At 44.7% G+C, this 22,312-nt stretch overlaps 1 protein-coding gene across 1 annotated transcript; it reads right to left on the bottom strand.

The window, feature by feature from the left end:
• Window positions 1-1,800: 1,800 nt before the first annotated feature.
• On the bottom strand, window positions 1,801-21,601 carry slco5a1a (solute carrier organic anion transporter family member 5A1a; the record flags this gene model as incomplete). The annotated part of the gene is made up of 9 exons (XM_079218779.1): window positions 1,801-2,282; window positions 2,741-2,805; window positions 2,893-3,137; window positions 4,928-5,087; window positions 9,676-9,874; window positions 12,703-12,867; window positions 13,608-13,816; window positions 14,182-14,314; window positions 20,638-21,601. The coding sequence occupies 9 exons, from the start codon at window positions 21,599-21,601 to the stop codon at window positions 1,801-1,803; spliced, it is 2,622 nt and encodes an 873-aa protein (XP_079074905.1).
• Window positions 21,602-22,312: the final 711 nt, after the last annotated feature.

Here is a 22,312-nt window from a genome sequence, read left to right as displayed (position 1 = left end):
ATCTCATTTACTTAAAATAAATGAAAATAATCTGCCAGCGTGGTGAGAGGAGTCTTATTTTGAAATAGAGACAGAAAACCTTTGTAACACATTCTTGAGATAAAAAAAACTAAACAAAAACATGTGAATATGACTGAAACCTCTTTTACTAAATGGATCTTGTTTTGGGATAGTTTTCTTTTCCAGTTGCTGTTCAAGGTCAGAAATGAACCTCAACTTCTCAACAGAGATGGACGAAAAAGTCCCAAAAGTGTTGAGCGAAAAGAAAAGAAAAGATCCCACAGATCCACAACACGAAAGTGAAGCTCGATTTGAGATTGTTTTCGTCTCAAAGTGAACGAGTTGCAATATCTTTTCTGGACGGGCAGATTTGTTCTTTCATTTGTTTTTAGAGCCCGAGACAAAACAAACAAACACCTTCATAGGATCTGAGTGAAAAATAATATTTCTACATTGTAATAATTGACTGTTGAAATGACTGCGGCAAAAATGATTCAGCTAAAAAAATAAAAATAATACTTCAGCAGCTACCGGGCCCCAAACTGAAACCAGACACGGAACCTTTAAACGTTACAGCTTCTCAAATCTGAGCATTTTGCTGCTTTTCTGCGTTTTCGAAAAAAAACGAGAAAAAAAACGCTGAAAGCTGAATAAACGTGACGTCGTCTCATTCACTTTTTGAAACAAAAATATTATATTGTGAAGAATTATCCGTTGATTCGTGGATAAACAAAACGATCATGAGCAGCAGCATCTTCATCTTCCTCCTCCTCCTCCTCTTCTTCCTTTTTTTTGCTGAACATTTATAAAACTTGAAACTATCACTTTCTTTTTTCCATTTTCCACACGTTAACCTGCGATTCCTGTGGAGAAGAAAGACGGCACATCCTAGTCAGCCGTCACCATCCAATCCACGAATCCACATCCCAGAATTCCACGAAGAATAGAAGACGGCGGTTCGACTCCTTCCTTCTTCACTGACGTCGGAAACGTCTCCGGGCGTCTTCACTGCGTTCCTCCCGGTCGTGTGGAGGATCGTCCAACAACAGATAACGCCGATCCCGTTTTTCTCATCATGACGCTTCGTCACTGGCGTGGAGGAAACAACCCCGACCTCCAGGGCGTCATTGTGTCGCCGCTCGGCACGATGACCGGCTTCCAGTCGGGGTTCTAACCCTAAAAATTAGCAAACAAAAGGACACTAAACGCGACTAGTTCACATAGCACCATTCCATCGGTTTCCAGTTCAACACTTAGAAGCGCATCACATTTCCATTGGGTTCTTTTTGTTTTGTTTTAGTTTTTTCGTGAGTGTGTGATATGTCTGGAAAAACTCAAAACAAACAGTAAAAATGAAGAACACAGATGTAGAAGCGAAGCTGAGGTCTCTGATCAGGTGACTCTTCTTCCTACAGGTGTGTGTTTGTAGGTTTACTATACATGTGAGGACAGTGGTGACAGAAGGCACATATAGCCGTTTTTTTGGGGGGGGGGGGGAGGGATTTAAGTGATGACCCGGACGCTTTCAACATTTTCACCAACCCAAAAGGCGTGTTGTCAGGCGTCAGAGGAGAGTTCGGTTCCCAAATCAGTCAGATTTTTCACAATTCGGCCGCAGATCTGAAGGTTTTCTGAATCTTTTTCTCTTTTTTTTTTTTTTAAACCCACAGAGGCAGTTCGGTGCGGACAGAAAGCGGGAAAAACGAGAGCGATGAGATGAGAGCCGGGCCTCAGAATACATGTCAGCAGGTGAGACCTGCCTCATTGCTCCTCTTCCTCCTCTTCCTCCTCTTCTGAAACTCAGACTTTGACTGACACGTGTTCCAGCGAGCGGGCCGGCGCGGCCGCAGGAGGAGGCGTTATTGCTTTCATCTCGTTGCCGGGACAACTCTGGGTGCTGACGCCGCGGTTGAGCGGGCCGGCGCGCGGCGGCGCGATGGCGCCCGGGTCGGCGCGCGGGATGTTGACCGGGCATGAGCGGGTGCGGGCGTGGCCCTTGTGGCCGCCCGGGTGGCACACCAGGCTGCCCACGGTGTCCACGGGCGACAGGTGGCGCTTGAGCCAGCGCTCCACCCGCTCCTCCTTGTACTTGATGGAGTACCAGGTGAGGAAGATGAAGAGGAAGCCGACGCACTTGAGGCTGGCGGCAAGGCCGAAGTAGACGAAGCGCAGGGAGGTGACGTCGTACTCCCAGCAGGAGCCGTGGACGCCGCAGTCCTGCTGCCACAGCATGCAGGTGGTGTCGATGACGGCGCCGAAGTAAATGGGCGTCGGTATGTAGGCTGAGTGGAAAGGAGGAAGGAACAAGAAAAAGGAAAGTAGAAGGTGAGGAAGAGGAGAGGAAAGAACAGGGTTCATGCACATTTTGACCAATGGATTTCATGACTTTAAACCAAATTTCCATGATCAAACATTGAGTGAAGTCTGGGTGTAAACATGAAACAGTGAGTAAATGTAGTATGAATTATTTCAAACTCAGCGTAAATGAACGTCATGAACACATGAATATAACACATTTACATGACCTTTCCAAAACTTTGGGGATTTTATTTTTTTCAAGGACTTTTCCAGGCCTGGAAATAACCATTTGAAAATTCCATGACTTTTCCAGGTTTTCCATGACCGTAAGATCCCTGAAAGGAGACCAGAGAGCCTGGAACTAAACGACGAATGTCTGAATCTAAATCCTGTTTATTTCCCTCCAGTTATTCTTAAAAAAAAAAAAGTTCCGTTTCCTCACCCAGAGTCCTGAGAAGGACGAACTGCATTCCCAGAGCGAACGGCCTCTCCGGCTCCGCGACAGACCTGCAAACACCGCGCAGAAAACAAAGAGTCAGGCGGAGGAACTCCACAGCGGCGCTGGAGAGGCGACGCGAGGCCTTTCAACCGTACCGGAGCGTGACGATGATGGCGGAGGGCTGGGCGCAGGCGGTGATGAGCGTGACGATGAAGAGGAAGATGAGGAAGGGCACGAGGGTGCTGCAGCCGCGGTTGCACTTCCCCGCCACGGCGTAGCCGTTCTCGTTCAGGTAGGTCTTGACGATGACGAGCTGCAGCTGGTTGCCGCCCTGGCCGCCGGACGACGGCGTGATGACCTGGCGGCTCTGGACGCAGGCGCAGTCCGAGTAGTTGCGGATCTGGAGGAGGCGTGGGGGGGGCGGAGTCAAGAAGACGGAAAAACGTTTCGTTTCCCAGCTTTCCCAGTTATTTATGGAAGACCATTTCCGAGGTGAAATGATAAAAAAATGAATAAAAATACAAATTGAGCTGTGATAATAGAAATATAAAAATATTGTATCTAGCTTCTTTCTTTTTTTTTCTTCTTCCTGTTATCTGCGCTGTATCGTATGGAAGATAATATTTTAAAAAGATGGAAAAAAAACAGTGCTACTGAAGCGCATGCACACTTAGTAGCTCATCATTTTGTCTTTTTATCTCATGGGGAGATTTAATTATCACAGCTAAATATAAATAAATATATATATACACACAAAACGTTTTGTTTCCCTGCTTTAAAATTAACCGGAAAAAAAATATTTGAGCTGCGATAATAAAAATATAAAAAATATTTTCTTTAGCTTCGTTGTTTTTCTTTTTATACAAGTCATTGTAAAAAATATGTTTAATGTGCCTAAAAGAGTCATAAAAAGTCATACCACCGTAGCTTACTACAAAAAAAAAAAAAAAGTCACAGTATAGCATTTCTAAAAACTAGACATTTTTAAAGTGTGGCTACTACTGCCGTAAGACGTTGCAATATATATACATTACCGGTAGTGAGATGTGTTATTACGGTTATTGAGGTACATTTAACATGGCGCAGTATGGAGGAAGGAGGAGGACCACCTCTCACAAATCGTCTGATTTCAACACGTCTGAATCTGTTGGATTCAAATCGACCCAAGTTTACGAAGTAAGACAAGATTTCCTACGTTTTGATATATAAATTATGCCCAAAGACTTGTGGAGGAGATGGCAAAAAGCAAATACTTGTTTGGCGAAATCCTCAAGGTCTGACATCACTCACTCTGAGCTGCGCCATACACACGCATGTTAAAGTCAGAAAAGTTGCTAAAAAAGCATAAAACGAAAACGGTGACAGTTAAAAAACTATTAAAGATATCAGAAATCTGTGAACATTTTTAAAGTTTAAATGGTGTCTTTAGCTGAACGTATGCAGAACCTGTAAGCTTTTGAAGTTGAAGAGGATTTGAAGATTTTCCCCATCCGCTCCCAGTCATTTTGATTTTCATAAAAAGCTTAATAATTCAAAAAGTTGAATAGTTAAAAATATGAAGAGATATAGCCATCGTGTCCGTAAGTAGCTGAATATATGAAGGAGGAGAAGAGGTCCAAAATATGTACGGAAGAAATAGAATAATAAAAAAAAAAAAAGATAAGTTGAATAAAGATTTGAAGAACAATACTTGCAATGCTTCATTGCTGAAGCATTGCAACTAATTATAGTGTAAGCTGTTTAAACAATCATATAAAGTCAGAGTATGTTTAAAACGTAATACAATGTCCAGGTATGTGTAAAAGTCATTAAAAGGTAAAGTTAGTAGGTCGAAAAAAATCCAAGCTCGGAAAAGGTATAAAAGCTAAAAATGTATATATTCTTTCTAAAAAAAAGTTGTTAGTGTTGTTTGAGTCATATAATGTCATCATAGGCCTAAAAAGTAAAAACGAAGCTGAAGAAGAAGAAAAAACATCGCCGTGTGCACTTAGTATCTCATCATTTTGACATTTTTCTCATAATTATGACTTAACATGGGGAGATTTAATTATCACAGATAAATATATATATTTTTTTCTTTTTCTTTTACTGGCGGTAATGGGCTTCCATAGTCCTTAGACGAGCATTGAAACCTTAGATGTGCAGAAAGCTTGACATTATTTGACTCTAGCGTGGTCCTGCCCCTCTTACCCCGGTGCTGTCGTTGGCCACGCTGCTGCAGCCGGCCAGGCAGGGGTTAAAGTATGTGATGCCGTCGGAGCCGCAGACCGGCGCATACTCGTGGATCTTGCAGCCGCAGTTCACGTTGCATCCTCCGGTCAGGTTCCTCTGGGTCATGGTGAGAGTCGGTCTGCAGACAGGAAGCAGCGTTTAGTGTTGTGCATTTTAAATCTCCGGATGTGAAGATCACCAGAGAACAAAGAGTCATTATTCTGTGCTTGTGGACGAAAGACAACTACGACTCCCAAGGTGCATTTCTCCAAAGAAAACCTGATGCAGAAACCTGATAAAACATTCAGCAGTTTGGCATCTGCTCACATCGTGGGTCCGTTTTGGACAGTAGTGCTCACTCTTCACTGAAAAGGAAGCAAAAGAATTGGTGATAAACAAAAGTGTTGGAAGGAAAGGTGAAAGATAAGGCAATAAAAGAGGAAATGAGAAAGAGAGAAGGATTTGGAACTGAGAGGATGAGGTAGAGAGCGACATGGATGAGAGATTAGAGGACAAAGAGAAGGAAGGAAAGAGGAGAGATTAAAAGAAAAAAGATGGAAGGCAGACGAGTGTGAGGGAAAAAGAATAAAAGACAACGAGAAAAGAGGAGATTGAAAAGAACGACTGAACAGATAAATTAAAAAGATAACAAAGAGAGCATTAGAGCGACAGAACTAAAGATCAAGAGAGGCGGGCAAAAAGAAAGACGAGCAGAAAAAACAACAACAAATATATTATACACACACACACACACACACACACACACCCCTAAAGGATTATTAGGAACACCATACTAATACTGTGTTTGACCCCCTTTCGCCTTAATTCTACGTGGCATTGATTCAACAAGGTGCTGAAAGTATTCTTTAGAAATGTTGGCCATATTGATAGGATAGCATCTTGCAGTTGATGGAGATTTGTGGGATGCACATCCAGGGCACGAAGCTCCCGTTCCACCACATCCCAAAGATGCTCTATTGGGTTGAGATCTGGTGACTGTGGGGGCCATTTTAGTACAGTGAACTCATTGTCATGTTCAAGAAACCAATTAGAAATGATTGGAGCTTTGTGACATGGTGCATTATCCTGCTGGAAGTAGCCATCAGAGGATGGTACATGGTGGCCATAAAGGGATGGACATGGTCAGAAACAATGCTCAGGTAGGCCGTGGCATTTAAACGATGCCCAATTGGCACTAAGGGGCCTAAAGTGTGCCAAGAAAACATCCCCCACACCATTACACCACCACCAGCCTGCACAGTGGTAACAAGGCATGATGGGTCCATGTTCTCATTCTGTTTACGCCAAATTCTGACTCTACCATCTGAATGTCTCAACAGAAATCGAGACTCATCAGACCAGGCAACATTTTTCCAGTCTTCAACTGTCCAATTTTGGTGAGCTCTTGCAAATTGTAGCCTCTTGTTCCTATTTGTAGTGGAGATGAGTGGTACCCGGTGGGGTCTTCTGCTGTTGTAGCCCATCCGCCTCAAGGTTGTGGGTGTTGTGGCTTCACAAATGCTTTGCTGCATACCTCGGTTGTAACGAGTGGTCATTTCAGTCAAAGTTGCTCTTCTATCAGCTTGAATCAGTCGGCCCATTCTCCTCTGGCCTCTAGCATCAACAAGGCATTTTCGCCCACAGGACTGCCGCATACTGGATGTTTTTCCCTTTTCACACCATTCTTTGTAAACCCTAGAAATGGTTGTGCGTGAAAATCCCAGTAACTGAGCAGATTGTGAAATACTCAGACCGACCCATCTGGCACCAACAACCATGCCACGCTCAAAATTGCTTAAATCACCTTTCTTTCCCATTCTGACATTCAGTTTGGAGTTCAGGAGATTGTCTTGACCAGGACCACACCCCTAAATGCATTGAAGCAACTGCCATGTGATTGGTTGATTAGATAATTGCATTAATGAGAAATTGAACAGGTGTTCCTAATAATCCTTTAGGTGAGTGTATATGCTCCAGTGGTTTTATTCCCTAAAGTCAGACTCGGGGAATAAAACCACTGCAGCATAGAGCAGACACAACCGGACATGTGTGCTAAATTTCAGGTCAATTGGTGATAGGGGGCAAAAACTGTGGGCTTTCACAACTCACAGGTTGTCAAAAAAAACATGTTTTTTAGGGGGCGCTATCTGACTTCCTGTGCGGTTTAGAGCATGGTTACAAGAGACTTTATTGTCAGTTTACATGTGTTACATATGCCTACAAAGTGTCATACATGTAGGTCAACCGTAGCGCTCGGGCTGCTTAATTGAATATTTGTAGGGGGCGCTATCGAGCCGAATTGCGATTTTGAAGCATTAAAATCTCATCAGGTAACTACATATTTGCCTGTCAATGTGTGTGCCAAGTTTAGTTACGTTTCGAGCATGCTTAGTCCCTCAAAAGTAACTTCGTTGTTGACTGCGAAGGATGGGGCGCCACGGCAACAGCGTTACACGAAACATCAAAAGCTTTAGGGGCTGGCATCATGAAAGTCTTATGTTTGTCTAGAAGTAATTTGATGTCGATCTAATCGACCTACTAAGAGAAGCAAGCCAAAGTATAGAAATATCTACTTCATGTTGCCATTAGGTGGCGCTATGACTCTTAATTAAAAATTAGACTGCACATGTCTTCAGGCCTGGAGGCTGATCAAACATGTGAAACCTGGAAAGGATCTTATCATGTGGAGTCGAGTTACATCGGTTTATTCGGTCATGGCGAAGGATCGAACTTCTGCGATGGACCGACGCTACGCCGTTCAACGGATCCTTACAATCTTCAAGGTGATGCATTATCAATGTCTTAAGTCTCTTCCGACGCATTTTGAGAGGGATCTGAATAATCTGTGAGGAGCACGGTGTACAAGTAGAAAACATGTAACTTCCTGTTGCCTCTAGGTGGCACTATGACTAGGATGAAAATTGATCATATGGATGTCTTCAGGGTCAAGAGGTCATGGCATATGACAAATATGGAGTAAATTCCATCATGTACGGCCGAGTTAAAGCAACTTCCATTTTCATGGAAAATGGCGTCTCTTTGCCGCTGCTTTGCGCTCACATAGTTCGATATTTTTAAAATCATTTCATAGCTTTTCCCTGCAAAGGTCTCAACATCATATTGACCGAATATGAAATCAATCGTATTTAGTCTCTAGGAGGAGTTCGTTAGAATACAACGCCTGGAAACAAGGAAAATGCCAAAATTGAGCGATTCACTGCAGCGCCCTCTAGTGTTTAAATATTATGAAAAAAATTGGGTACGTTAAGGGACACAATGTTGACATATGCAACAACTTTCGCAAGGATAGGCCAAGTAACTTGGAAGTTATGTGTATTGCCATATTGAGCCACGCCCCTGAGAGGTTCATTGGTTAATAACTTCTGAATGCAATGAGATAAACAAAGTTGAAAGATCACTTTGAGCCAATGATGATCCACAGAAAGTTTCCTAAGAAATGGACCCAGGGTTTAGGAGAAGTGGACAATAATGTGTTTTTTACAAAATTCAAAATGGCGGAAAATCTAATTAGGCGCATTTTAAATTTCACGGATGACTTTTTTGTAGAGCAGTCCCACCCGGACATGTGTGCAAAATTTCAAGTCAATCGGTGATAGTTTGCAAATACCGTGGGCTTTCAACCTAAAGGGGGCGCTACAGAGACATTTTCTCCGACTTTTGGCCGACACCCAAATCAGATTGGCATTTTCGCCGAGTCGGATGGGTGTGCACATTTTGAAGAATGTAGGTTTATCCCAAGCACCTCGTTTCCTTGTGCAATGGTGGAGAATAATAATAATAATAATAATAACAAACATTTGCATTTAAATAGGTCCTCGACTCTGACTACGTCAGTGCTTGGGCCCTAAAAAGACCAGAGGGAGAAAAACGAGAGGCGGTCGGTCAGTAGAGAGAATGCAGCTTTAACACATGAAGCATAGACTTCTATACAACCAGAGGAGTCACCCCCTGGTGGTCAGTAGAGAGAATGCAGCTTTAACACATGAATCATAGACTTCTATACAACCAGAGGAGTCGCCCCCTGGTGGTCAGGAGAGAGAATTAGGGCTGAACGATTAATTGCATTTGCGATAATCTCGCGATATGATAAAACGAGATTTTCTAACCGCAACGTGCGCGATTACAACGTCATCACGCGACGCGAGCGAAAGAGTGGAGAACTCGGCTGCATCAACTTTTCATGCTGCCCTTTAACCTGTTGCGCAATGGCCTCTGGCTCCACAGAACAGTCAAACTGACACAGCTGAGACTTCAGTCTCGAAGAGGAACAGCACGTCGGTGGTGTGGAACTATTGGTTTCAAAAGAAGATGCTGCGCAGCGTCAGGTGACGTGCAGAGCATGCCGTGCTCCTGTTGCTACTTCACTGGCTAACACTACAAACTTGTTCCAGCACTTAAAAAAATACCACAAATCAACGTATGACAGTTGTATGGCCAAAATGCAATTAGATTATTTTCCCAAATCGTTCAGCCCTAGAGAGAATGCAGCTTCAACACATGAAGCATAGACTTCTATACAACCAGAAGTCATAATTTCATAATTCTGCGTTTTAAACTCTTCCTCCGCAGTCTGCTCATCTTTATACTTCCGTCTTTATCTCCACCTTCCTTTGGCTCCGTCCTCCACAATCACACATCACTGTGGAAGCCGCAAACCAAAAACGCCCCCTCTTCCCCCCCCTCTTCCTCACCCCCCTCTTCCTCACCCGGTGGTGTAGGGGATGTTGATGCCTCCCAGGTTGATGCTCTCGCAGCCCACGATGAACAGCGTGGAGAAGCAGAGCAGGGAGACGCCGCTGCAGATCATGGCCAGCTTGGCCGACTCGCGAGCGCCCAGCTTCAGCTTCTTCATGATGTAGCCGCCCAGGACGATGCCCACGCCGGCGCTGGGCACGATAATCACACCTGGGGGGGGGGGGGAAAGGTGCATATTGGGAATTCAGAGAACTCTTATATTAGCATCTTACAGCTAGCGTTGTAAGCTAAAAACAGAAAGAAATGCACACGCCGGCTCGTCGGAACAATTTGCATATTTTACTAAAAGAAATGTTCAATTGTACGATAAATGCTGAAGCAAAATCAAGGTTCTGGAAGACATATATTATGTCAAGAGGACCATTTATTACTTGAATAACCAAATGTTATTCAAGCAGCGTCGGGTCAGACGGCGAGGCGCTTTGCACTTATATACCGTTCATTTTCAAAAAGGTCAGGTGTGTTATTTTACTTTATTAACCTCTTGGAAATTAAAGCAAATAAAAATACGGTATGCCCGTCCAATGAGCTGGATGACGGCCTCTTTCTGTCATTTATTCTGTTCTGAAGCCGTCATCAGTGAAGGAAATAGTTTCCAGTGACTCTCTGGATGAACACATCCATCACACCGAGAGGAAAAAAGGCAAAAGGCGCCAAGCAAGCTTCCCCGATACCGTCGCTCGCTATCAGCAGCCACATAGTCCCGAAATAGCCGCCGTCCCTTCAGAAGGCCGTCGGTTCTGCGCAGAACCCTCGTCAGCCGCAGCCGGGAGCCGAGCGGCTCTTTATCTTCGAGACGCACTTGACCCCAGTGCTCCGCTGTCCTTTCACGTGGCGCCAGAAGTAAAATGGTCATTTATTGTCGCTCAAACCCAAAAAATGAAAAGCTTCTCTGGGCTTAAGCCTTTGGGGGCGGGGCCCGCGTCGATGCGTAAAACCAGGTGTTTAAGTTTTTAATAAAATTAGATCTTAGCAATAATACGTCACAGAGATATGGTTTCAAATCTGGCGGATATGGTTTCCACTTCCGCGTCTGAGCATCTAAACATGGACGTGTCTTACGACGTGTGCAAAGCTTCAGTGTGAGTCAGAAGATGCCAAGTAAAGAGTCCTGAGCAAATATATTGGAGGGGACAGACGGCGCAGCTCCAGTACCTGAAGGATTCGCTAACAAGGAGCTAGCCGGAGCTAACGGGCCAGATAGCTGGCTACAGCGTTTCTGTGAGACTGAACGGTGAGTAATCAATTGTTACTGCCCCTATCACCGTTAACTTTCTTACAGTGAACTTAGTACGACTAGTCGTGTTGGACCTCCATTATGTGTTTGTAAGACCGTAACTAACATGTGTTTATTGACGATAGCTTAGCGTTAGCACGTCACTAGATTTTTGGATGTCTCTTCCGTGTCTACGACTGAACGGTGCATACTCAACTGTTGTCTCTATCACCGTTAACTTTCTTACAGTGAACTTAGTAAGCCTAGTAGCGTTGGATCTCCGTTAATTGTTACTACAGTAGTGTTTATGTCACGTTTGGTGCTGCTAACACGGCGCGAGCTAACGAGAGCTAACGGAGATAGTTGGCTACAGCTATGAACGGTGGGTAATCAACTGTTGTCTCTATCACCGTTAACTTCATTTCAGTGAACTCTTACTGACTTGTATTAATGTATTTTACAGAGTGGATTCAGAGCTGCGAGGGTCCAGAGGACAACATGCAGCTGCAGCAGTCTCCCTGTCCGTCTGCCTGCCAACACATCACCATAGCAGGCCTCAAAGCCAGCCACAGCTCATCATCCCCACCATATGATAATACATTTGGTTTTTGACATTTATTTACATGTGTCTACCATTTTATTCATATATTCCACTGCTTTTGTGAACCTAAGACCTTTGGTAAACCAATTTCCATCACCAAAACCGACCATTGGTCATTTTCTCGATTTTACATAATTTTTAAATGTCCCTTTTTAAAGTCACTTGCATATGATACATACTCATGTGTTGTATATCAAAAAATACAGAACAATCTCAGCTATCTATATAATAAGGCACCATTGTCCCAAGGCACAAGTGTAAAGAGAAAATATGACTAAAGCTGAAAAATTGGATCTTGATTTTGGAAATTTTTCATATTTGTTGTGAAAACATAACTTTACTCATGTGGTATCGGTTTCGGTGATGGAAATTGGTTTACAAAAGGTCTTAGGTTCACAAAAGCAGTGGAATATATAAATAAAATGGTAGACACATGTAGATAAATGTCAAAAACTAAATGTATTGTTATATGGTGGGGATGATGAGCTGTGGCTGGCTTTGAGGCCTGCTATGGTGATGTGTTGGCAGGCAGACGGACAGGGAGACTGCTGCAGCGATGCTGCATGTTGTCCTCTGGACCCTCGCAGCTCTGAATCCACTCTGTGAAATACATTAATACAAGTCAGCATGAGTTCACTGAAATAAAGTTAACGGTGATAGGGACAACAGTTGATTACCCACCGTTCATAGCTGTAGTCAACTATCTCCGTTAGCTCTTGTTAGCTCGCGCCGTGTTAGCAGCACCAAACGTGACATAAACACTACTGTAGTAACGATTAATGGAGATCCAACGCTACGCGGTGCATTAGCCTGCAAGGCCCTTTAACATGCGTGTGCATGTCACGTGAAGACCGGCACTTTCTTTATTATTAATGTGTGTCAGGCTTGCAGCTCTGGGCCGACTGCTCTAAGATTTAATAAATTAATGAATAAATAAATAAAACCGCAGAGCGGCGCTGAGCAGGCAGAACATTAAAGTCCTGGACGCTGCGTGAATATTCCGTCTGCAGAGACATTCAGGAGGGTTCGTCTTTTAGACGCTCAAATTCCTCCCAAATGTAAGAGCTTCGTGAAAACTAAATGAGGGTGAAAATAAATAAATCTGGGTTTAAAAAAAAAGGCAGGAAGTAACGCTGAGCGAGCGCGTGAACCTGGGCTCACCGGTGTAGATGCTGGCGCTGGAGGCCGGGATGCCAAACTGGGACTCGATGAACTTGGGGATGAAGGTGATGAACGCCGTGACGATGGCGCTCTCCGCCGTGTAGGAGAGGCTGACGAACAGGAAGGTCACGTTGCTGAGGATCCTCATCGCTGCTTTGGGCATGTCTGAAAGAGGAGGAGGAGGAAGATGAGAAAAGGTTGGTGGTTTTCTCTTGTAATGAATCTGCTGGCTTCTGGCCTGACCTCATCATGAAGGTTTGGGTCTCGGTTTCCTTCATAACTTCCAGATTAAAGAATGCGTTTCCTGTTTTAGTCTGAACCTCCAACACTGCGACAACATCTTGTTTTGGTACAATCTGACACCATACTTGTAAAAGTAAAGTTAAAGTAAAAGTAAAAGTTAATAGATTTAATAAATCTGTATAAAATGCATGTATAGCAGGATGAAAGCTCACAAATGTTCGTCTTGCAATCTATTAATCTGACAAATATTTTGGGGGGAATTTTTTATTTTATGTGCTCTTTTTCCGTTTTCAAATGTCTGATCTTGTCGGGGAAAAAAACTGTTTAAAACAATATATATATTTTTTTTTCAAGTTAGTGAAGAAGACAAAAGGAAACCAGCAAATAATCACGTTGTAGAAGCTGGAACACGAGAATATATCTTAGTTTTTTTTTGGTACTCAAAACTATTAATTGATCATTTATTAAAATAGTAATAATATAATGTAGATAATTTATCAAAATAGCTGCTGATTAACGACTCATTAAACGTCTGATCAAAACGAGTGGAGGGCCGTTTTGTGACAAACTTTATGAGAGACGTCGACCAGCTGGACTCGTATATTGTTATATATATTTTAAAAGAGACAGACAGTGATGTCACCGCTGACTCCCCCTTGTACCTTTGATGTCCCTCCCGAAGCCCATGGACACCGCCTTGCCGTTGCCGCTCTTCTCCTTGAGGACGTCGTCGTCGCCGGACAGGTCGTCCAGGCTCACCTTTTTCCTCCTCTTCTTCTTCTTGTGTCGGGGGGGCAGCTTCTTGGGGAAGGTGAACATGGGGAAGATGACCAGCAGCATGGCCACGGCGCACAGCAGGAACCCGCTCCACCTGGGAGGGAGGACACCAAACACTCGTTAAAAAGATATTATAAATACACAGGAAATAAGAAAAAACACGGTGCAACCGAGAGAGGTGAGTATCTTTTTTGATTATTATTGTGCACACAAATAAATAAATAAACTGTCGCCAGGCTTGTGCAAAATCACCGGTACACTCATCCATCGTCACCTATAATTCATGTGGGAAGCTGCTAGCTAGTGAGTCACTGGCTACTCAGTCAGTTAAGAGCTGGAAATAGATGACGAACCATCAGTACATTCGTTGGGGACTACTTTCCGTGGCGGATGAATCCACATTTAATGGAATAAACAAATTGCAGGACTATCTGCTTTAAATCTCCAAACTGTTCTCACCAGTTGCCGATGAAGCGGGGGTCGCTTTGATCGATGTTGACGGAGGTCTTGGGGTCCACGTAAAAGCCGATGAGGACTCCTCCCAGCAGGTAACCAGCCGCTGGACCCAGTGCTCCCATCACATACATGATGGCTGAGGAGAGAGAGGGGAGGGGGAGGAGGGGGGCATTAGAGAGAATGCAGCTTTATGTCCTTTTCTCATAGACTTCTATACAACCAGAGTCGTCGCCCCCCTGGTGGACACTAGAGAAAATGCAGGTGTTAAGACACTGCCAGTCTGGTCACTTTCCTGGACTGTCTGTGTTTTATGAACATGATTTTATCAACACTTGTCCAAGAGGAGCAACTTCAATTTGCTCATTTACCCAAACGCGACGCCTAACTTTAACCCTTATGCAATGCTTCAAATCTACTAACTAATCTAGCTTTGCGAGCGGGGCACAAAAGGCCATGTGTGCAAATCATATGACCGTGTAATAAGGGCCCTGCTTGAGGCTGAGAATACGATTTCTCCAATTAGAGGGAATTAACATCTTAAAGTCCTTGGCTTGAGTTGAAAGCAAAAAAAACAACAAAAAAAACACGAAAGAAATTTCGGTGGCGTGACTTAAAACCTCAAAGCTGGGCCGAACGTTATCCAACTGTCAGTGCCGGGAACTCACTGGGAGCTCTGGGTTCATGTCAGCAGTAGTTTTCAACAGCGCCTCAGTCACAATGTCTAATCACCAATGTTTTGCTTTTAAAAATAAAATGACAAATTGCAAGTGATGCATCAACAGCTCTCGTTGCTGACCGTGAGGACTGAACATTCATATCTTCTGCTATTAATGGAAATATCACACCACGCTCATCTCGTGTGTGTAAGAACTTAACCATAGCATGATGAGCACACGAAACAAAACGAACAATAGAGGACTATAACAAAGTAAAAGGATAACATTTTGAATTTTTTATGATTTACTGACTTGATTTTTGGATTGGTAGCAAAAAATAAATAGTCTGGAGTTTTGTTGAACAGCTGCTATATTCAAACAACAAAGGGATCTGCATCTGTTAATATGCACCATCATGATCGGACATGAGCATGGGGATGATAGCGCATGGGCATCGGATCGAGGGCTTTCCAAGGGGACCCAGACGCATCGTGGATAATCCTCTATCTAGCCTGGGAAGAGGGGGAAACCCTCAGCTGCTGGGTTACGCAACCGGATGCAGACCAGGCAGAGGGATTAAAGGCGGTAAAGGCGGGTGACCGAGCGATGCTCAGTGCCGGGACGGACCTGAGAAATTAAAAAGAATAAAACTGATCTCATCGATTCGTCGTCAACTTTCTATTATAATAATGTGTTTGTAGCCGAGGAATACACTGCAATCGTAATCCGACTTTTATAAAATTAAAATCAAAGCTTCTTTTTTCCTGCTTTTTCTGACGGACAGCTTTCATGATGTGTTCAAGGACCGTCGGAAAGATTGTTTTGTATCTGACGATAATGCCGCTTCTGGCGAGGATAAACTGTATACTTTTGACGGGTATTTAAGTAAAAAAGATTTTTTTTTCAAAAGTTTTGGAGTTTAGAGGGTTTAAAGGGATTCCTCAGATTCAGCATCTCAGTTGCATAAAGAAAGGGACTCACGAGAAACCGATTTAAAAAAAAACAAAGAATAGCCCAAATCTAAGCGGCTGAGGGCAGTATATCCTGTACTTGGTATGGATTAAGCTTCATTTCCCATAATGCGACGTGATAGTTTCTCTTCACCCTCTAAAAAGACACGACCTTCAAGCTGTACGACCCCTATCTGTAACGCAGGCTTTCAATTAAAGAAATAAAGCCCAACTAAGGAGCTATTTCCCAAAGCTTCTCCATTACGCACACTACTGACCACAATGAGTGAAACCGGTCCCACAGTAGTTTAAGCCTGCAGCACACTAAATAGATGGAAATGTGTGGATTTGCACCGTTTATAGACTCTGCCGGTGAATTGCTAAGTATTTAAAAGGAGGAAGGGAAGCAACATCACCCGGGCATCATTAAATATCACCGTGCTAATTGCTCCTTTTGTTTAACCCACAACAGAAAGCAGCTGCACGGCCCCTCAGGGATGCAGCAGGGTTTGTTGCGTTTCAGAAACTTCGTTAATTTCCTATAATATACCTGGCTGAGAGAAACAGAATAAGACTGGTTTCTGCACGTTTAGTGGACAGAAGACTACGTTGAGTCGTAAACGTCCCTGTTGTACTGCACAGATTAATATTCTTTTTTGTGTGGAACGTTTGACCTCTCGAGTCCCCATTCGTACCTCTGATTCTTTCAACATTTGATTTCCTGTCTGTTTGACTAAAATAAATAAATAAATACCAACCAACCGGAGCTCTGTCGGCAGCATTGAGCTAGAAACACATCGGCTAAATCTTTGAAATACAGCGACAGACACGACAGAGTTGCAGAGGCGGTTTTAAGTCCACTTCATCTTAAGCAGACACTTGTTTCATCGACACGTTATCTGCTCCAAACAACCTCGACTTCTGTATCCACGTTGGCGGGACGGGTATAGAACTAAAAACGCCCCTCGGACAGAAAACAGCCGACATGAAGACGTCGGGATGATTGAAGAAGCTGATGATGACTTCTCACAGACCTGTGCGATAGCGAGGGTTAGAAAAAACAGTAACCTCCAAAAAAAAGAGTCTCAAACCACGTTTTGGGGTGGTTGTTTTCATAGAGTCCCAAATAAATAAATCAAATAGAATCATACAGTCACGTGCAGAGCGTGCCGAAACAAACTGCCGCCGCTGAGGACCGTATGGCATCCCTCGTGCTGGCAAAATGAAATATGTCCAGTGCCTCGCATGGCAGCCAAACAGAGCGTCTCTTATCGGGGTTACAAAGCAATATTGTGCTGAATTATTCTAATGGAGGTCTGTTACGCCTTTGGGCATGATCTCATATGTAGGCTACGGCAAAGCAGGAGCCAAGACGCACCGGGGGGCGTTTGTGAGCGAGTGGGCTGTGACCCATACCGGCAACACAGTGCGGCAACGCCGTAAACTATCGGGACCCGATCCCAACGGCAGGGCTGGACCTCACCAACTGCTCGTGCAGCCGAATGAGGCCGAATCCCTGCAGCCATGTTGCTGAGATCGAATAGTTAACACCACTTTTAGTTCTTTCAAGTTTCAACGCTCTAAATTTGGACTTGTCTTGGGAAATAACAAGGGAATGAGCCACTTCTTTATCCTCCATGTTCTCCGAGGCGGGGCGGCACCCAGACAGAACATGTTGCATTGCGTTTCCATTTCCCTGAATAGCTTCTGGAAAAGTCACATTTAAATCTCCCTCTCGGTTTGCCTTTATTTATTTTGTATCTCCATTAGCAGCCGAGACGAACCAGAAGACACCCTTTGATCAAAAAAGGCAAAAGGGGGGATTACCAGACAAATGGCATTGATTTATTGAAATAAATCGATTCCCCCTTTTTTTTGTCTGGTAAGCCCTTTGCCAGAAAGTTCCCCCTCTGCTTCTGTTACAATCAAAAGAAGCGGAGGGCTGAATGAATACGGCAGCGGTCCAGCTACGAGGCATTCCTGCTGAATCCACGGCACAGCTGCAGATTTACTCGAGACACCATCCGCCTCCGCTCGTCTCATGTTCCGCCACTAACATAATAACCGAAGTAGGCTAAGCGGCGCAAGAGGCCTATCTGCGTACACTCGGCCCTTCGTGCACACTTCGTGGTTCAATAGCAGACACACTGCCGATCTCGCTGCAGGCTAGAGACGAAACCTGCAAACAAACGCAGTGAATTACGTTGCGTGGCGTTTTTTAAAAAGCACCTGAAAGGCACTTTGAACTAATTGCAAACCAAAGATCTTTAGTCAGTAGTCAGAAATGCTGCGTTAATGTTGAGTCAAATGTGATCGAAGTTTCCAGACAACAGGCAAAATTGGATTGATTGGGCTAAAAAAAAAAAAAAAGTGTGGAAACGTAGAAACTAAAATAACGTAACATGAGTATCATGAACAACTATCTCCTGGTGGAAAGTCCTGTTTGTTTGTTTCTTTTGGGTTAAGCAAACGTGGAGATTGTGAAATGATAAAAAAAAGAGGTACACTGCAGGAAGTAGGGTTGCAGTACAGCAGCCATACTTTCCATACTTTCTTACATCACTGATTACTTTGGGAAACATTTACCAGAATCAACAATAGTATTTAAACATTCTTTCCTTCACGTGTTGCTCGAGGAGAATTCTCAGTGCCGGAGAATTACAGATTTATTTCAGCGACGCAGTTATTTTGGTCATTAATCTTTTAAGTCTAAAAATTCAAATGTCATAAATATTTGTCTCAAATTACTTAATTTATTCTTACTCTCGATATTCGATTCAAAAGGATTTAAAACATATATACTTACATTTTTTTACATTTGAGAAACTCAAACAGAAAATGTTGTTACTTTTTGCACGATTTATTGAAATCGATATCAAATCGATAGATTAATTTTCCTCATCATTTTAACCAGTAGATGAATGGAGCCACTGGTTCAGCACCAGCTGCTCATATTGGTAATCGTTAGATAAATATTGGATTTTATTGGGCTTTTTTCTTTGTAGACCATCATAATAGAGGATATTTAAAGGGGGGCTTCATATATTTAGTGTTGCATTCCATAGAGTTAGAATAGAGAGAGAGAGAAAACAAAAAACTAAAAGATATTTTCCAGAGCCCTGCAGGTAACCGTCCCACCGACTGCTCATTGATCCAAATGGTCAACATCATAAGTACTGAACCCCTTTTACATTTTCATTTCCATCACTATTACAAATCCTGTAACCTGGAGGTGTCCAGACGACCCCATGCCCTTCAGGCTCCTTGCAGGCGACATGGTACCAGCGACCGGCTAGTCCTCAGATCAAAGCCCCCACCTCCACCGACAGGAATGCACATAAGACCTTCCCCCTATTCCCTCCGCCTCCCTTCCTCTCTTTCATAACCTAGCTCTCATTTGTTGGTTTAATTAGGCTTTTCCTTGTTTGAGTCCACTGGGGCGAGAACCTCAGGGGAAGCATGTGGAGGAGGAGAGGGGGGGGGGGGGGGGGGGATAAAGGTCACGGCGTCGACATGTAGGCCAAAAGACGGGCGCTGTGCCCATTTCTACGCCACCCTGATGCCTTTGAGCAAGGCACTGGAGCAGTCAGGGACTTCAGATGCATCTTCAAGCTGCAGAAACGCTTCCGAGGGGCTCCGACCTCGACCCCATCAGGCTCCTCTGGGAGGAACTGGGGCGAGACGGACATGTTTTATAAGAAATCAGATTTTATTTATTCGTCGAGGCAAAAAAAAAATACCTAGAAGAATATTGGTATCTGTTGGGTTTTATTTACTCGGCGAAGACCTCTTGGTTGTCACAATTATTTTAAACATGTTTGACATTTTCAAATTAATTCTGAGATGGTTCATGACCAACAAAAGTATTTTTAAACCTATTAAACACGTGACCCCCCAAGTACGTTCCCCATCGTGGGTGGACTAGCGGCTGGAGACGGCACCCACCCGTCCCTTTAAGTGGCCACGCCCTCAATTATACAAACAGGTGAGTACTATAACCCCCAGTCACCCCGTGACACAGTTGTCACGATACGCGCTACAGATGCCGAAACGTTGTTCTTGTTCCGGGCTGTAAACGCGTTTATTTCTCCAGTTCAGCATGTCGACACGGAGCTCTATGGGGATCGACTCGCTGCTGGAGAGCGCCTCAAGTGGACATGTGAGGAACTGCAGCATTTGGCACTTTTGCGGTGGCTTGAATTCAACATCTGAGGTCGCCGCTTGTTTTTTGTTTTTGTTTTTCCCCAACATGAACATTGAATTCTGGGGTTTATTGGTGTCCTTAAACTGCGACGTAGCTTAAATACGAAGTCGCATTTCCAGGTGTCGGCTGATTCAACGCGAAAACAAAACACTAGGTATTACAGGTATTATTTATTTTTTATAATCCTTTATGGGGAAATGATTCTTTGCATTTGACCCATAAAGGATCTGTACTCTGCACTCATTTTGTTTTGTTTGACGCAAGTTGAACATTATTGTTATTATCTTATATTTAGTGCAAAACGGGTTTATTGCAGTCACAATAGGCAATTTCTTTTGCCAAATATTAGTTATTTTTTGACAGATAGAACTTTATTTGCATTGTTCCAACAAAGTGATTGCATGTTATTAGTTTTTGTCTGATGGAGCAATCTGGTTTACTTGAAAGTGATTGCAATTTTCTGTATTCTATTATTTGAAAAAGCAAAGATGTCACAAAAAGTTATTTCAATAAAAATTCAGCATGGACCATTTTGTTAGAATTCTGTTGCCAGTGACAGAAAAAGTTTGAGAACCACTGCACTAATTGATCCTAAACTTGATCGTAAAAGGATTACTCGGCGACGTCAGCCGGTCGCAGCCCTTCTTACCGAGGTACAGTGAGGCGTTCTCCTTCTTGACGTTGTCGTCCAGGTAGGTGGGTCCCAGCGTGTAGATGGGCGTGGACCCCATGCCCACCAGGATCTGCGCGATGACGAACAGCGCCACGTACAGGTTGTGCTCGTTGCCCTCCTGGTCCCGGGGACAGGAAGCGACGTCCACTCCGCGGCCGCTGCCGTTGCCGCTGCCGCTCATGCAGAGGCCCCCGTTGCCGAAGGACGAGTTGACCTCCTGGATCTGGTAGGGCGGCGAGATGAAGTGAGGGAGCGAGAAGAGGGCGGCGCCCACGGCGATGAAGATGCCACCCACCGCCAGCCAGCGAGGCCTCTGGCCCCGCCCGCCGAAGTAGCTGATGAAGACGACCACCAGGAGGCTGCCGATGTCGAAGCAGCTGACCAGGAGGCCCGACTCGGAGCTCCTCAGGCTGTACCTCTTCTCGATGGTGGTGATGACGCTGCTGAGGTATCCGGACACCATGAGCGACTGGATGAACGTCAGGTAGCACATGCAGAACAGGAAGCAGCGGGAGTCCTGGACGAAACCGCGCAGGTACTTCCTGCCGGGCGCGCGTATCCGAGCCAACCCGGAGGCGAAGAACCCCGGCGGCGGCTTCCTCCTCGCCGTGCTCTTTCCCCGGCGGATCTCCGTGTTCTCCATGTAGGAGCTCGGCCGGTTCAGCGCCGACTTCCCCCCCGCCTTTGGCCGGCAGCTGGACCCCTCCGCCCGGGAGGACTCCGCCTTGGCCGAGAGCCGGATGAATTCGGCGCTCTCCTCCGCCGTTATGGACGCGGCGGAGGAGCCGGCCAGCAGCGTCTCCTCCTGCGGCGCCTCTTCGCTCAGAGTTGGCAGACTTGTACATTTGAAGTCCGGCCCCGCCGGCTCCTCCGGCTCGCTGGAGAAGCCGTCCTCCTTCTGGAGGGATTCGGACAACTCTGCTTCCTCGAGGTCAGCCATCACCTTCCAGTCAAACCTTTTTTTTTTTGGCGTCAGAAAAAGAAAAACAGCCCCAGTTCCAAGCGCACATTCACAGTTCAGGGGCTGCTGCCCAGGACATGTATTATTAACAAGTACATGGACTCAGTCTGGCACACGAAAGCAACGACGTCAACCCGAAGGGAGAGTTGATTCACACAGCTTCTGCTTATCTGCAGAGCGCAGGCTGGACAGCCTCCGCTTGTTTATCTGGGTACGCACACTTCAGCCTTCTGCCACCGTCCGTTCCAGAGGGTGAGAGAGAGAGAGAGAGAGAGAGAGGGAGAGAGAGAGTCTCAGGCCTCCTCAGCTCAACCCGAGGAGCTCCAGAGATCCCTGCAGAAGCTCGACATCTCCCCTCGATGGATCGACCACCGGCCGACACTCCTGCCAATGAAGATCACACAGTTACAACAGCACTTCTCTCGGGTACATTAGACGATGATAATGATCCCAATTTTCCTCCCAGCTCCTCCTCCTCCTCCTCCTCCTCCTGCCCCCAAGTCAAGGGCATCACCCCCTCCCCACCTGCCCTGTCCCAATGTTACCAGCTGTCCTTCCAGCAGGCGAGAGAGGCTGTCATCTAGTGATTGTATTTCGGTGTAAATCCCTGGAGATGCGCATAAAAAAAAGAAGAAAAAAATATTTAAAAAAAAATGTTGTTGAGGAAAACGAGAGTGTGAGAGAGAGAGA

This window comes from Taurulus bubalis (genome assembly GCF_910589615.1).
Source record: "Taurulus bubalis genome assembly, chromosome: 1".
NCBI classification, from domain to species: Eukaryota; Metazoa; Chordata; class Actinopteri; order Perciformes; family Cottidae; genus Taurulus; species Taurulus bubalis.
The sequence above is the reverse complement of the archived record's forward strand: the minus strand, read 5'-3'. Positions and strand labels throughout refer to the sequence as shown.